Source organism: Saccostrea echinata, unplaced genomic scaffold (genome assembly GCF_033153115.1).
Source record: "Saccostrea echinata isolate AGI-Se365-2 ecotype Australia unplaced genomic scaffold, CSIRO_AGI_Sech_v1 ptg000012l, whole genome shotgun sequence".
Lineage (NCBI taxonomy): Eukaryota > Metazoa > Mollusca > Bivalvia > Ostreida > Ostreidae > Saccostrea > Saccostrea echinata.
In genome coordinates, this window is record NW_026889761.1 from 8,191,812 (window position 1) to 8,208,960 (window position 17,149).

Below are 17,149 nucleotides of genomic sequence, written 5' to 3' on the forward strand. Positions count from 1 at the left end.
TTTGGCTCAGGTGAGCTAAAAAAAAATGACTAGATGTACGAAGGAAGAAAGCCAAACATTTTAATTCTATTGTATATTTCCACAAAATAATGAAGATGGTTGTCAGAACTTTTTTGGTAAGAATACACATCCCTCCCAAGAATACTCATTTGAAGTTATTATCGTTACGTATATGGTGCCTTTGCCTCTGAGCAGTTTCTTTTGCAGGCGTATTTCTTGTGTACTGCATCAGTCTAGATATATTTTTGTATAAATGGATGTGCTTGTTAATGTTTAGTTTATTTTACCGTTTGCAATACAAAGATAGGTTACAATATTTACATGTAGAAATCTTACATAAATGGCTGACTGCCTTGTCCATCTACTATGGACCAACGGCCTTGCAACACAGTATTACTGGCGGTAAAGTTTAAATCCGATACCCCAGAAGTCACGTCAGTTACTTTAATCAGGTTATTAATATTCCCTGAAGAACAAATATTGCTTTTCATTTATCATGTCATTCATATAGATAAATCTCAAACCAACATTGTTATAATCACACAGGCAATTACTCTTGGAATATCTGAACACATTTCTCATAAATCTCGTATTATAAACAGTTAAATCAGTATTACCAATTGTGACGTCATTACAGAAGGAATCATTATGGTGGCAAACTTTGTCCTGAGGAGCACAAAGACATTGTCCTTCACATTCCTCAGCCTCACATCGCCTCACTAATGATAGAACTCCACCAGGCAACTTCTTAAATTTTGAGTGAATTATAGGACTTGAAAGTCCTACCTTGAAATTGGGAAGAATACCAAACATTTAAGTGAAAGTTTTAGATTTTACAGCATCATTATTTTGAGGTAGTACTTGCAATATATCAAACTAAAACCTACCTTGTTTACGGCCCACAAACTTATATACAATTTGTCATATGCAGATAGATTTTGAGTAGAAATTCTGTATGCCTGAATCCTTCCTTCGTCGTATTTATCGACTCCTGTTGTACTATGGTTTACCCTCTTTGGAACACCAGACTCCTGAAATTGGACAAAATATATAACGATACAAAAAGATTTTCTCTTTTCTTAAAAAATGGTATCCAAAATGGCGGATGAATGCATATACTAGTACATAAACCGATCATGATATTATCCTACGAATTTGATGCAAAATACAAAGAGTAGATAAGATTCTCACAGCGTTTAAGTCGTCTCCCATGTAAAATGCACCAATATTGACAAAGTAGTGTGAGATGTCTGAGTGAGCGTCCGAGAATCCTAACCAGGCAAGGTTCAAATCATATTCCGTCCAGGTCATAAAACCAGATATATGGCGGCTTAATTCTATGTCAACAGCATGGTCGGTCTGTATCGCAAACGTACCTAGCAGAAATGTGATAATTGCAGTATGTTTTTTGGTCCTAGAATATTGAATGAATCATTTTATTCAAATAAAATATAAGAAAAATAGGTCTACTTTACCTTCACTTGGAGGAGTACTATCCACTTGAATCCCAGAAGAGGTACTCGAAGAACACAGATGAGCTTCATTACAAGATATTAATGTGACAAAGTATGCGACTCCGTCATGCAGACTAAGTCCACTGAGAACGAAATCCCGTGCAATACCATTTACCTATAAATAAAGTGTCCAGAAATTATTTTTCTGGAAACCGAATATGACTTTGAAAAAAAAAATAAGTTACAGCTCCTTCTATGCTTACCTGAGTAGAAGACAACCTAAAGTCACCGCCAATATGGGATTTTAGTGACAGGTACTGTGTTTCAACATGTGATTCTGGGTCTGCTACGTTCCACTCGATCTTTACAAGTGATCTGTATACCTGTGTGTTTCCAACCAGCTTGGAACCGTTTGTGAGTTTAGGCCCATTTGTTATTTTCGGAGGCGTTTCATCAATAAAAAATCCATTAGATATACCATCAGCAAATAATCCTAAAAAGGAAACAATGATTTTGTTTTGTAAAAAGCAGATGAAAACATATAATAACCATACAAGTTACATTTTACTAATAAATAATATAGTTTTTGTTTTATCTCTATATACAAGTAAAATGTCACAGTTTTGAGTTGGTAGAGCGCTCTCTCCATGATCGGAAGGTCATGGGTTCAAGCCCTGGCCTTGACAAGCGTAAGTCAATAAAAAAAATAATTAGTAACAATTCCTCGGCAGTGTGAAGTTAACGTTGTGGGTCTTTCGGGTAAGACCTTAAAGCCGAGGCTCCGCGACAAGCGTTCGCACAATATCCTTCACTGTCGAGTAAATGTCTAAATTTGAAGCCTTTCACCGGCAACACCGACGTCTCATATGAGTGAATTAATCTTGCAAGGGACGTAAAACTACAAATAAACAATCAAAATATACAAGCAAATGTATTTTCACGTACCCGCTTTGTTATATGCTCTAACTGTTACGTAGATACGTTTTGATAATGGAAGTTCCTGTGATAAATTATAAGCTGTTGCCTCTTCAACCAAATCAACTTCTTTTTCCAGAAGAATATCGTTTCCCCCAGGCGTGGTCCCAGCCCACCAAACATAATGAGATATTCCACACTGTGGATCAGTGAAACCATGCCACTTGGCACCAATCCAATTTCTATCATCAGTGAAAATTAAACAAAAGAATTCATGTAAATATCCAAGTATATGCATTAAAGATTTCCTTTAACTTAAAAAATCAACTTAAGTGAAAAGAATATTTCATACATAAACTTTCTATATTGATCATTTAATTTCATTTACATGTCTTTGAATGAAAATTTCCTTTTATGCTCTGGGAATCGAAAAGAGATGAAATTAAAGGAAAACGGTCATCTCATGAATACGGTGAGATTCTCAAAATATGATTGTCTTAGATCTACCTGGGACAACAACCCATGAAATTTTATAAATTCAGTTGAGAACCTTTTGACAAGTATTACAATGCATTAGGTTTGACTTCTATAAGATCAGGGAAAAAGAGATTGTAAAAGATATCTAATCAATTATCAGTATATGATCGACACTCTCATTCCTAAGTCCCAAAGCAAGAGGATGATATGGTAAATAAAAATGACGAAAATTCTTCTAATGTAACTACGTTTTTTTTTTTCAAATATTATACACTTTTGATATATGACCAACATAGCCAAATCCTGAGGCATGAACCTTTGATACCACGATTTCACAATTTTTTTGAGAGCTAACTGCTCATTATCAAAAATCAAATATTTCACAAGATATCCAAAAGTGAGGGATATAAGACATTTTCGATATGTGACAACTTAGGCCCTCCCTGGAACTAGTACCCTAGATCAAAGTTGATGAGCATCACAATTTCGATAGAGGACTTTTTGCAATCGTGAAAAAGTCGGTTTGTCTGTAGAATGTCCAGTATTAAAATTATTTTGAAGATTACATTAATTTTGATGTTTTATCATATACCTTAGGGTGCAGAGATATTGAAATTAACATTTCGCCCATTGTCAACAGAAATGTAAACCAATATTTACTCAGTCATCAAGAGAAGCTCCAAGCACTCAACAGCTTACAAAGACTTACGATGATGGTCGGGAAAAAGATAAAATCAAGGTCACTTGACACGAAGACTTCAATGTCCAATTATTGCACAAAAACTTAGATAATGTTAAAAGAAAACAAGTGTGTGTGTATTTCATAGACAAGATACAAACTAGCTAGATGACAAAAATGGATATTATCACGAATAAAGACACTTATGATGAATGAAAATTCTAGCCGATAGATATTACTCTATTGATTTTTAAGTTTTTAGATGAACTGCGTCAATACTTTTTAAACCAGCTGTGCTTATCGTAGACAATTTTATCAAACATGTACAATAATCAGTCCCTTGTATAAGTTCCTAATCTCTGTTATATAATTAAGATCTTGCATATTTATTTTTTTATTTTCATCATTAATATAACTTGAAATCGTTTAATCACTTGATTGACTGGTGTTCTAAGTCGTTTGAGGATGTCCCATCTGTAACCACTCCCACAATTGGAGGACTATTATCCATGATGACGCCGTCAGATACAGCAGTGGTACAAAATTCTGCAGTGTTGCAGGCTGTTACTGACGTGTAGTACGTTAAACCCGAGCCAAAATGGACATAATCTACTGTCAGTTCTGAAATAACGTAGGTGAAATATTATTGCTGGATGTGTATTATTTCATTAACCTATTGTTTATTAAGAAATATAGTTCTGAATATATCGTAATTCTATTAAACTGTCCCAAATGTCGAGTTAAAAATCAGATATATCCATACTTTGATCTTCTTTCAGTAAAGCAGCCAGTAAACAAAAACAATTCTTACCAGTCACGAGGCCAACACTTTGACGTCCGATGACGTCATCACACCGACGACAAGTTCCAACGGTGACAAAGAATTCTTTGATTGACGAATGTGGGTCATGGAACCCCTCCCAGAATACCTTTAATTTGGACATATCTGTTTGGTAATCTATATCAAATTTACTACTTCCTGAAGGTGAATTTTCAAACACGTAACCCTCAACAGGAGGTGAAAGGTCTACTATGTAGGCCCAGGAGGTCGCTAGTGACACCAGGCGGGCTTTATTGAAGGCCTAAATAAATATTGCTTTTTAAAAACCATACAGCATTAAATGAACACATGACTGCTCTGTTTTAAAGCTTACCTTGACATTTATATAATATGCATGTCCTTCCTTGATATAAAGTCTGTGATTTTTATCATTCATTCCACATTCAGTATCCTCACGGATGAAATCCATTACGTCAGAATACCCGGGTTGGGAACCAATAGACCACATGTAGAAATGTACACCACTCTCCGGGTCACTAAAAACATTCTTCCAACTGATCGGTGAAAAAAAAATAGAAAATGAAATAACCCTACATGTATCATAAATCAATGTCTGTCATTTTAGCCCATCATACTATTCAATACTGTATAGTAATTATATTTCTAGAATGCTTAAATGAGAATAATTCAGCTTCAAAGGCAAGATTACAAAGGAAGACTTTAAGAAATATTTAGTTTTTATACCTGTTAGAAGATAATTTAAATATATAGTTATGCCTTTACCATGCTTCGATTTCCGAGACAGATGTGATATGGCGTCCAGTTAAAGTGATAGGATTGTTAGATTTTAAGGGAGGACTGGTATCAATAATGATTGGAGACGATGTTAGAGTAGTTGTTCTATTGACAAAATCAGTTGCTGAAATTTTAGAGCGAAAGTTATTTCGCATAAAAAAAATTGAAAAAAAAATCCTATCTTAATTCATTAATGATTTACTGCTTTCACCTGTGATTGTGGCATAGTACTTGTGACCACTTTGTAAGGTAAGACCATGTATGGATTTATGATTGACAACTCCAACATCTGTGAATGCAGCAATGTCATTCCCACCAAAAGAGGTGCCTAAAGAAATAGAAAAAAAAAACACAGAAATTACAAACAAATACGACAAATTTTTTCAAATGACTTTTAACTTTCATTTTTTTCCATAGAGAAAAAATCAAATTCACCAATTCCTAGTTCGTAGTTCTTCACTCCAGTAGCATGGGAGGTAGTCTGAAATTCTTCAACATCCTTAAATGAATCCCATGTTACATATATGTCTGTTGTAGATGTCTGAAATATCAAGATCCAATTAAAAAGATGCCAGATATCAGTCACGAACATAATTGATATGGTATACCAACAATTATTTTAAAAATGTTCAATATCTTAGAATCCTTTGACTAAAATTTTGATAAAATAATTTAAAACAAGATTGTTATTCAGATGTCTTTGTAATAGAAACAGCGAATTTTGAAATTTTATACCATATCTGCATGTCAATCTTTAATATCTGATTTCCAGGAATACTCTTTTACTTCAAACTTGAGTAACAAATCTATTCAGAAACACTAAACAACTAATGATCTTTTTTATGATTTTAAATATCTAAAGGCAATTTTAATGAAACCTGGTATTTTTGTCCTCGTCTTCCAATCCAAATATTACCCACTGATGGAGGAGTGAGATCAACTACGACTCCGTCACTGCATGCATTTATTTCTGGTAGAACTCGACTAGATTGTTCGTGGTGTACTTCAGTATGGTCCGTATGAATACATACTATATAACGTTGGCCATGCTCAAGTTCACCTTCTCTAAACTTTACATTGATGAATTCGCGATCTAATATAGAAATGTTATAGATATGTGGTTATGAAGTACTAAACCATAAAGAAAATTTTATTGTTTCTCAAGTATTGATGGCGATTAGTTCGATAATAATATAGTGTTGTTTAAATGTATTATGTTCGAGGGTTGTCAAAAGCATACTTAGCCATAAGAGGAAATTTTGTAAAGTGTTCAGTATTCTAATGGATGCTTAAATCTTACCGGTGTCAGCACAGCTGATAGAATCCGGATGACTACAGGGATCAGCAAGTGACAGAGAAGTCGGGGGTTTGTAGTAAGTTGTGACATTTATATTTTGGACCTTAATAACAGCCACAGTGTATGCAATATATCGAAGACTAGGCCATACAGCTGATATGTAGTTCTTGTTAGGTGTATAGTCCATGTCAGGATATGGCCATGTAGCATTTGTTTGCAATAAAATTGGTTCTCCATATCCATCTGAAAAAAAACCAGTGTTTGCATTACTTTAGTCTACACCATTGTAGACATCAATTTTAAACTGCAATGTCTTAATGCAGTGGTGTCTTATAATATAACTAGAATGCTTTTGACTTTGATGGTACAAACAATCCCCGGTGGAGTATTTCATTTAAATTCTTAAGTAATTTGTTTAAATTATAAAGTTAACGTTGCTTGAATGAAGCATACTCATTTTGCAATCCAAATGTAAACAAAAAACCAAACCAACTGTTCTAAAACATTAGTTCGCTAGTAATTATCTACACTAATCAAAATTAAAGACAAAAACCTCTGCTCGGATCACGTGGTCCCACAGCATCAATGACAATGTTAGGTGTGATCAGCAGGGGATCACTGCAGTCCTTGATATCACCGGAGACTGTAGAGGATAGCCCCGCCTTGTTATACCCCCTCACTGTTAATCGACGACATTTTGAAAAATCCAAATTCCCGGACAATGTTATTGTAAATTCAATCTATAAAAATCGTTAAATTTAAATAAGAACTACACTGACTTACAAATTCTAACTTTGTTTGTTGATAGGGTTATTTTGTTTTTGTTACTTTATAAAAACTACACTGACTTACAAATTCTGACTTTGTTTGTCGATAAGGTTATTTGTTTTTGTTATTTTATTTCCAGGAATATAGATGCATCATTTGAAAATAATAATTACTACTGTATATATATATATATATATATATATATATATATATATATATATATATATATATATATATATATATATATATATATATATATATCTATATATCTATATCTATATATATATATATATATATATATATATATATATATATATATGCAGATTTGTAATAATTTCTTTCAAATTTTCCTATATTAATACTTGTAATTCAATATTTCATGCAAGTTTCAATATTTAAAGAAAATCTAAAATTGAAAAATGTTAAAATACTTAAAACTATAGGTTTCTATTATGATATTCTTTTTTATGCATTTGAAGACTTTGGAGGAGAAGGTACTTTGTACTTCCCCGGTATGACTTCAAAATCTGTTAGTTCATGCCACGTGGTGTGCAGTCTCCCTACATCCGATTGGTCCGTTATGGCCCATTCATATCTATTTATAACGTCGTACTTTTCAGTTAGTATTTGTATATCCGGATCCCTAAACATGTCCATGGTAACGTTTAGCTTAAATGAAAGTGAATATTAGATAAAAAGAATTTAAAAAGTCATACATGAGAAAGATCATATAGGACTAATATCGAATATGAATTTGGAAGGGAATAATAGAAATGTTATTATAAAAAAGTAACATTATTCACTGTTATATACATCAGGGTTATTAAATCACACCATTGCTTTTTATATTGATGCTGTGAAACATAACCTTTTTTTTAAAGCGCACCAATAGTATTTATTCTGTATGTGCCGAAGAAAAAAAATTATGAAAATCAGAAATACTCAAGAAAAAGATGAATGTAATAAAACATTATTTTCGAAATAGAAGTTTTGATCGTTGCAAAATTGTATATTTGTATAAAATAAAATCTTAAACGATTTGGAAGGATAAAGATTCACCTTTTCAGTTGAAGAGGAATTTTCGTGCACAACTTTTATCTTACTAGGTTCGGGTGGATTAGCAAGAATAAAGATGCCGTTGCTATGTGTCGGCAAGTAGCATATCTTCCCAGCACAGAGTTTTAATACAAAGCGATACATTTTCCCAGGTTCTAACCAGAGTCCAGTAACATGGGCTTCCTGATGAGCATGGTTGTATGTGTAGTCTTGAAAGACACTCCAATCATCTAAAAATTAGTCTGTTGCGTTAGATAGCTTTCATTAACAATGCATTCGTTTCATACCACGAAGTGATTATGTAAACTTAAAAGCATATGTGTACACTTCTTTTTATTACTCAGTTTGTTGTCAACGTTGTTTATCGTTTGAATTATGTCAAACTTTACAAATCATTTACCACCATACGGGGATTTTCGTTCGATGGAATAGTACATATCTGGTGCGAAGAATAAAGTTTCTTCTGAAATTGTCCAGTAAGCATGCAAAGTGTCAGTAGATGACTGAAAGTCTGTTTCGTTCGTGCAATTTACGCTTATATCCTGTTCAAAGGCAACAACAAACAATAAGAATATACACCAAATATCACATTATGAGTATTTTAATAGCTAATTACTGCGATATTTTTCAATCTAAAGAAGAATCAAACCAATTATTTTCTACAAGGCAAAGAACGTACCCAGTCGTGATGAAGTACACTTTGAGTAGTGCTTCGTCCTGAAATTTTTAAACAAATACTTTTGTTTCATAGAATGCATCGCACATGTATTTTCTGTAGAAAATCTGTAATTAGTTTCATTACAATACACAAATGGCAGAGACATGCAACACTCGAGAATTTTTGTTAAAAGATAAATTATATATTAACTCGTTTAAATCCTTTAAATTTAGAATTCTCAATTGTGATAATCTAAACCTATGACATTGAGTGTCTGTGATGTAAAATGTATGCGTCACAGATTAAATGTACCTGACATATTACATGGTTCTCCATCAAAGACAGATATACCAGACAAAGAGGCGTTCTCTTGCACGACTGTTATTCCATCTGAGGTCACCTCAACGCTTCCAGCTGACGTCACAGCAGTAATGGTAACGTAGTATGTCTGAAGAATATACATTTATTAAGAGGAAAAATAATAATAGGTGGACGGGAACTTAAGATGGCAAAAAATAATCTCTACCTTGAAAAATACCAAAGAAAGTCCATTCTCGGTATGGGAATTATTCTTTCCAATATCTTTTTGTGGAACAACGTTTGCAGCACCGGGTGATGTTCCAACTCGAAAGCTGTAGGTTACATCAAGGTATGCATGAGAAAATCCTGTCCATCTCGCAGAAAGGCTATTTTTGGAAGACGTGTAATCAATATCCTCTATTTCCTATTTGTTATATAAAAAATTTTAAGCACATAACTGTACTTATTATCAACAGCAATCTGTAATGCGTTCTGATTTAGGCAGATATAATAAATGCTATGTATTAATGTCAAAAATAAAAAAGACAATTAGATACTTACGATTAAACGAGATTCCGTGTCATTCTAAAGTGAAAACAAATGCATTTGATATTTCTCGCTCTCATTTGAATAAGATAAGTTGTAATTGACTGTATACAACATTTAATGTCACCTAATAGGCCTTGAGCATATTATCATTACGAAAATTTTGTTTTTTACTTGAAAGCAAACTAATGTACAAATCCAGATACTTTTTACAAACAACAATTATCCCTTCTGCAGATACTGAAGTTATGTTGTCATATAAAATATACCTCAATATCCATGACAATTCCAGTTGATGGAGGCTGCACATTATGGATATAAGGTTCTGAAACACCGAACGCAGGGAGACCAGCGGTGTTTTCTGCTTTTATTGTGATGTAGTATGTGTGGTTACCATGCAGTGCCCACTCTGCGTCATTTATAAGAATAGCAGTACATGTTGGTGGTTCTGTTAGAGTACAGCTACCACCTGGCTTTAGTGGTGAATAATTCTGAATCTGTGTGCCCCTGGGTGTATGACCTGCACGGTGTATTTAAATTGATTTCTCAACGCTTATTCCGAATACTTTTTCCTTCAAGAATATCATCTAAATTTTCAGGAAAAAATTTAAAAGATTGTGGATTGCGAGTACTTATATTAATGGTAACTCACCGACAGCGCAGTGAAGAGTAGGAAGAAAAGGATCCTCTGCATCTGTAAAACTGCTTGAATTCCAAAAGGCTATTAGATGTCCATTGTGATAATTAATTTGTATTGGTGGAGAGAACACTGGCGGCGTTATATCAACAAAACAAGGCCCTATGGACTGATAAAAAATGTTATATAAAACAATAAATTTCAGCTGATGTATACTCATGTTCAGCGGATTAGGCCATGATTTGAACAATTTGAAAATAAACTATATTTATAAATATATTTATAAACCTTTCATTCATGTTTTGTCTTTTCTGACTAAAGAGTTCCAGAGATTTTATAATGATTTTGGCCTGGTATCATTATTTCATATTTATCTACCTTTGAAGAAAGGCAAAAAAATTAAGATACTTTACGATCAGAAAAGCTCAGATTTCGCTATAGACCTCTGTACATTGTTCTGTCAAAATGATCATAAAATATAGAATGATGTTTACCTGTATGCCTTCAATATTGGACCTGCTGATGGTTTTTATAATGAAATAAAAAGGTTCCCCCTCTGGTAAATCAGTGTGCATCAGGTGAATATGTCGGTGCTGCTTTGTAGATCTGAAGAATAGTATATCTGGAGCTCTGCTTCCTGCCACTGAGGATAAGCCAACTTCGTAATCATGGATGTCTGTTTCATTGGCGGACCAGGTCAGAATGATCTACATAGCAACGAAATGGTGTTAGCTTACAGGAACAGAGTTTTATGATTTAAGGTATATATATAATATTGTTTATAGGATCATGGTTTTATAACCTCATTTATATAGAATTTTCATTTAATACTGTATTAGAATTGTAATAGAATTGTATTTAATACTGGGCCAAGTGCCAGTAAGCTAAACGTATATGACTTAAATGCAACCTTTCAGTAGTTACATTATAAAAGGCTATATTTCTGTGCTTTTGAATACATACATGTGATGACTTAGACAATACAGGGCTCGATATGCCGGACGTTTTTGAAGTATTTGAACAAAACACTGATCCATTCACTTTAATATATGAACCATTTTTGTGGTATTTAACGGGGAAGATGTCCACGTCAGATAATGGTACGGCCTTGCTCCTGGTTATCAAAATATTTTAAAGTTACAATTTATTTCAAATATATTTTCCAAAATAAGTTCCTACCAAATCTAACATAAAATACTTACATGCAATCTTTTGTTGGATTAGCAATTAATATTCTGTGTCGGTTTCTATTGACCAACCAATATGTTGTTCTTCCTATGTCTGTTACTATACTTTCCCTGACGTGAGCACTACTAATGTCCACCTCTGACACCACAGGTACCTCAGTAGTCACTGTAACACCGTCAGAACAGACCGGTTTAGAAGGCTCTAGAGCTCTATTGTACGCGACAACACAAACGTAATACTTCCCCTCAGTGGCGACTGTGTGAGTTGCATACGTTGCATATGTTTCTTTTAACTGTAAATACAAGCATTCTTAAATCCAGTCACAAAAGTAATAAGTTTATTTCTTTTACATTAGAATATGTTTATGCATAATATATTTAAGGAGCACTGTTTAAACTTTATAAGTATCAATACAAAACTTACAAGAGGGTTACTGGAATCCAACTGAAAAGCATCTGCAGGTATTGGTTCCGTGTCAAAGCCATAGACATAAAACAGGACACCACTTTCTTTGTCAAAGAAGCCGTCCCAGTGAGCGTTCAGTGTTTTACTTTGTTGGAAGTCCACCTCACTAGTTCCTATAATTCCGTCTTGTACATTTCCGGTGTGTGGAGGTGAAACATCGATTGTTATCTGATGAATATTGAACTTTAGTGTCAATTTTTAATTGTACTCATTTTTAATTGATATTTTAAGCTAAACCCTTCACATCTTAACTTTTTGATATTAGCATTTAACAATTTTAAAACATCTTCCAAATATTTTCCTTTATAAATATATATAGAAATGAAAAACAATTTTAAAATTTTTCACTGAACGACTTATTTCTATCATTAAATTACATTTGCGTCCCTATTCATGTATACCTTCTTCGTTAGGACTGTAGATAACAAAGCTTTGTTTGTTGCATTAACCTCCAGGAAATAATCAGAATCATGTGCTACAATCTCTTTGCCAGGAATGAGTCCACCATCTCTCTTTACTTCGAGTTTTACTTGAAAATGGCGATGATAAGCTCCCCAATAATTTGTTTGGTAACATTTGGGTCCTCTACTATAATTTCTATATGTTTGAACGCATTCTGCAAAGTCCTGTTGGAAACGAGCTCAAAATATTACACTTTTAAGTTGAAATGCTTATGCTGGATCTATACAATGCATTTCGATGCATACAGAGCCAAACAAATACACGTAATGCATTTTTGGCATAGAAAGTATTAATAAAAGTATTGTATAGAAACCTTTGATTATATTTGTAGATGTTAGGTTGAAGGATGGCTAACTTGAAAGTAAGATCTAAACGGGAGCAAAGAGATTACATATAATGATTTATTTATTTCATGCTTTCTCTTTGGAGCAATGGTACACATTTTTTGCGTTCACCGGCAACAACTGATTTAAAAAAAAAAAAAAAAAAAAAGTACATCTTTCTTTGGACTAGGCTTACACCTGATAAAGAAACTTGAATTTCAACAAATTCATAAGAAAAGATTGCGACCTTTTGAAAATATACTTATTACTGTAAGTTTTAGAATTATTTCACAACACATGTTAGATGAAAACTTTTTCTTCGCACTACGGGTACATACTTGAGACGGTCCTTGGGCAAACAAATCTTCGTGGCCATGAAGAATAATTTTTCCTGTAAAATTATCATACAATCTCCAGTAGATGCTTTCCATGCCACTGTGATAATCATACGCCAACCATTCAATTCTGAAACATATAGATTAATCAATTACAAATGGAACACAGACTCAAAAGCATATATTTATCAAATTATCCAGGACCCAGGATAAAAAAAAAAAAATCACCAAGTATCATGAAACATAAGCTTATGTTAAATCCGTATCTTTCATTAATAAATTTAGAAGTCAAACAGTCCAAATTAAAAATGCCGTTCGACATTGTACTATGAAATGCTGTTTTGTGCAATTAAGACTTCTTGTTCACAAGTAATAACCAATTTAAAGATGATTGAAATTTAGACTTAAGTCTACAACTGTTGCATGATACCGGGACATGATTCCAAGAAAAGTGGCGAAGTTGATTGTATAACACATTCTAATTAGTGTATCTTGTTTTACTTCTTTGTTCATGGGTATTACTTTTACGATGTTTAAAGAAACGGCAGAAAAATAGCAATTGAACATATTTTGTTGTTGTTGTTGTACATGTATGTTGTTTTTACGTCCCATTCACTCATATAGAGACGTTACCATTTACTGGCGAAAGGCTTCAGGCTTCAAATTTTGACCTTTACTCGGCACTCAGGGCCATTGAGCAGTGAGGGATCTTTATCGTGCCAACGCCTGCCGTGACACGGGGCCTCGGTTTTTAAGGTATCATCCGAAGGACTCGCAACTTTCACTTCAAAGTGCCGAGCGCATGGCGAAGGAAGAGTTGCTACCTATTTTTCTATCGATTTAGGTCAGTCGCGGCAGAGATTCGAACTCACGACCTTCCGATCACGGAGCGAGCGCTCTACCTAATATATTTTGTAAATATAACAATTTATATTTACGTCATGTTCCTGAAATCCTCCAGTCTGTGTACGCTGACGTTTAACACGTCCCCTCGTGTTAACCACAGGTTCTCTATAACCGGGGGCGAGGCATCACGGTAAACTGTGACAGTGTCATTTAAGGTTTTGTTAAAAATGTCTACAGCAACAACTGTAATGACTGCCTTGTTGCCATCAGACCAGTTCATTGTTAGTAACTCAGACTCAGTGGATATGTCATTCACTGAAGATAACGGTCTTGAATCTTTTAAGCTTTCTCCATCATAAACAGAGTATTCTGTCTTAAAATCCACACATCCTGTAAAATACAAAAAGACAAGAAACAGAATAGTGATCAAATTTTGTACTCAGTATTTAGTGAACTACAAAATTTCGACTTTAACGAACCGTTAATATTGTTGATTTTAGTAACGGATCGCTGTCCAGAGTAATCATCGTAACTCTTCGTAATTCCATAACTCGGCGAAATTTCATCAAGCCATTTGTTATGGTCATGTAGAATATTCCGAAATCTTTTGGTCCATTGTACATTTACAATCTTTGTGTCATCAACCACCCACGTGTAGTTCGTTTTCTCAGATGCGCTTTTGACACGTGTTACATGGAGTGGGTAGTATGAGACATGAGAGTCATTATCGTACAGAACAAAACACCTTGCTGTTTTATAATTTCCAGCGTTGTCATAAGCTGTCAAGTGGATAGAGAAGAGTCCTGCAGATCCTGGCAATCTTAATGTTTTCTGGAATAGAAAAGTTTGATACTTATTTAAAGTACTAGAGACAGGTAAATCACACGAGTGGTACTTCCCAATTTCACGCAATTAGGATTAAAAATCTTACAAATGATTCATTAAGATTAATGATTCCAGTTCCGTTGTTAACTAGAGGTCCATCCTCTTGCAATACATTATTTCTATTGGATATGGTCTGTATTTCATACTGATATTCCTTAATTCCTGAGAGGTCGTCATACCAGCCGTTCCATGTTATTGTGATTATGGGCTAAGTTTTTTTTCCAAATAAACATTATTTATTTACTTATAGCCAACAACAAATGTACTTCAATAAATTAGCTGTAAATTTTTCTCTCGCTAAAATAGGAAATGTTTTTTTTTCAAAAAAATGAATATTTGTACAAAGATTTATTTTTTAGAAACTAGTATATAATTTGAATTCAAATAATTAAGCATTAAAAAATAATCTACCGACTTATGACACACATTTCTTTAAAAGTAGGTCTTACATTTTCTGTCAGGTCGGGTACAACAAGAGGATCTCTACAGTCACCATTTATTGTCATATTTTCTAAACAATGGTAAGGGGGAACAAAGTCCCAACGAAAAACATATTGTAAAGTTTTGGTGGTTCCCTCCAGATAATGGGTTTCATTGCTATTTTGTTCTCGATTTTCCATAACAAGATGCCCTCCTATTGTAGCCTGTATAGTGAATGTCATTCTAGAAATGAAATACATGTATATATTATAAGTAAAATGATGATTTCTTTTTGTTAAATTACACGTACAATACTTTAGACTGTAGTTCTTACGTATCACCAGTGCTGAAGTTGAAAGGTTTCGATGCAGATTCCAGAGAAAAATTTCTTTTGCATTGAAATGAAGACGTTGCTGGTTTTGCATGTGATGCTTCGGGGCATTTGTACACACCACTTATCTGAGACGTTCTTTGAGCTACAACAATAGAAAGATAGATAATTTTGCTTTAAAATGCAAAGTTATTGATGTGCATTTCTTTTAAAAAAAAGAAGAAAAAGTGAAAGATAAATTTGTGCTCTCTATATTATGTCAGTATTACTGTAAGTAATATTGAAGACTGTTTCTGCTGTAGAATATAATTCCGCTGATGAATTAAATTGGTCCATTGTATCCATTGAATCTGTTGTGGTATTCACGGGATCCAAAATAGTATATGTATAATTTAGAATAGTAGACGCATCTATGATGCCATAAACAAACTGCCGAATATAATGATTTTCATCTATATGCAGTCTCTCTTTTATTACATATTTGGCGTTCCATACTGTCTCTACAAGAGTCCAGTCTTTGTAGTTGGACCAAACCACAGGATGGGGTCCAGGGTTTACTGAGTGTGAGGGATTGGTCAACACGTGGTGATTGTGTTTTAGCTTAAAGAGGTTTTCAAGAATATCTGCATATTCTGTCACTGTAAAAATGAAATCAAATAAATGAACAAAAAATATTGACATAAGTAGTTCTAAGAATAATCAAAACATTCTTGTCATTTAATATGAAATGAACATATAATCGATTTATCAAACAATTTTATTGAAAAATATTTGGAACGAAATAAAAATTTAAAGAAAATTGCTGTAGATCTTCTTCAAAATTGTTTATTTTCCATTACATTTGATGTATCCTAATAGCTAGTGGTTTTAATTTGTTTATTGCACATAATGTACTAATTACTTTGTTCACAATGTCTTCCAGTAAAGCCTTTAGTGCAGTTGCATCTATCTGCGAGTTCTCTATCACAATGACCTGGGAAACATCTTGTACTGTCTGGCCGCCAAGAACAAGCCTCTGACAGCAGAGTATATGTTTTGAATTCATTAAATGAAAAAAATCATTGTGCTATTTTTCTCTTTCCTGTTTTTAATTAAATAAATGTAATCACATGATGGCTAAATGGGTGGTCTTTTCAGAATCTTCATCCAAAAGATGCTTTGTACTTAAAAATGTTTCTTAACTTAGATGAATTAAATAATTAATCGTCTAAGGATCAATATTTCAATATTAAATTAAACATCTCACATACGCTGGCACTGCTTTTGATCATCACTTTTGACGTAAGCTCTATAATATGGGTGATCCATTACTTCTCCTTCACAGTTAGCACATATCGTTGAGGCAGCAGTTTCTTGACAGTGCATCTCAGCGCAGTTTTGTATAGATGGACAAGCTGAAAATGGAAAGAAAACTAAAACAGTTATATTTCAAACAAATTTGAGGGGATTAAATCCCTATTTATTCATATGTTGATAATATTAATAGTAAAGATATGCGGGGTTTTTTGTTATTAATTTTTGTTTTGTTTTT

General features: G+C 33.5%; 1 protein-coding gene across 1 annotated transcript in view; it reads right to left on the minus strand.

The window, feature by feature from the left end:
- The window catches only part of LOC133184957 (uncharacterized), a 35,737-nt gene that overhangs the window by 6,968 nt on the left and 11,620 nt on the right, over positions 1-17,149 (minus strand). The window contains exons 4-41 of the mRNA XM_061320022.1: positions 16,869-17,012; positions 16,520-16,633; positions 15,888-16,256; positions 15,622-15,763; positions 15,317-15,530; positions 14,914-15,075; positions 14,462-14,813; positions 14,075-14,372; positions 13,140-13,266; positions 12,418-12,642; positions 11,975-12,184; positions 11,566-11,843; positions 11,327-11,477; positions 10,858-11,070; positions 10,379-10,532; positions 9,996-10,246; positions 9,407-9,604; positions 9,193-9,328; positions 8,902-8,939; positions 8,623-8,764; positions 8,226-8,452; positions 7,665-7,835; positions 6,952-7,138; positions 6,402-6,641; positions 5,980-6,194; positions 5,537-5,642; positions 5,313-5,429; positions 5,090-5,225; positions 4,680-4,860; positions 4,337-4,607; positions 3,960-4,146; positions 2,400-2,611; positions 1,718-1,947; positions 1,476-1,629; positions 1,192-1,376; positions 888-1,031; positions 618-786; positions 337-466 (exon numbers count right to left, since the gene is read on the minus strand). Of these exons, the coding sequence (XP_061176006.1) occupies positions 337-466; positions 618-786; positions 888-1,031; positions 1,192-1,376; positions 1,476-1,629; positions 1,718-1,947; positions 2,400-2,611; positions 3,960-4,146; positions 4,337-4,607; positions 4,680-4,860; positions 5,090-5,225; positions 5,313-5,429; positions 5,537-5,642; positions 5,980-6,194; positions 6,402-6,641; positions 6,952-7,138; positions 7,665-7,835; positions 8,226-8,452; positions 8,623-8,764; positions 8,902-8,939; positions 9,193-9,328; positions 9,407-9,604; positions 9,996-10,246; positions 10,379-10,532; positions 10,858-11,070; positions 11,327-11,477; positions 11,566-11,843; positions 11,975-12,184; positions 12,418-12,642; positions 13,140-13,266; positions 14,075-14,372; positions 14,462-14,813; positions 14,914-15,075; positions 15,317-15,530; positions 15,622-15,763; positions 15,888-16,256; positions 16,520-16,633; positions 16,869-17,012 (7,180 nt within the window). The remainder of the gene's footprint in view (positions 1-336; positions 467-617; positions 787-887; positions 1,032-1,191; positions 1,377-1,475; positions 1,630-1,717; positions 1,948-2,399; positions 2,612-3,959; positions 4,147-4,336; positions 4,608-4,679; positions 4,861-5,089; positions 5,226-5,312; positions 5,430-5,536; positions 5,643-5,979; positions 6,195-6,401; positions 6,642-6,951; positions 7,139-7,664; positions 7,836-8,225; positions 8,453-8,622; positions 8,765-8,901; positions 8,940-9,192; positions 9,329-9,406; positions 9,605-9,995; positions 10,247-10,378; positions 10,533-10,857; positions 11,071-11,326; positions 11,478-11,565; positions 11,844-11,974; positions 12,185-12,417; positions 12,643-13,139; positions 13,267-14,074; positions 14,373-14,461; positions 14,814-14,913; positions 15,076-15,316; positions 15,531-15,621; positions 15,764-15,887; positions 16,257-16,519; positions 16,634-16,868; positions 17,013-17,149) is intronic.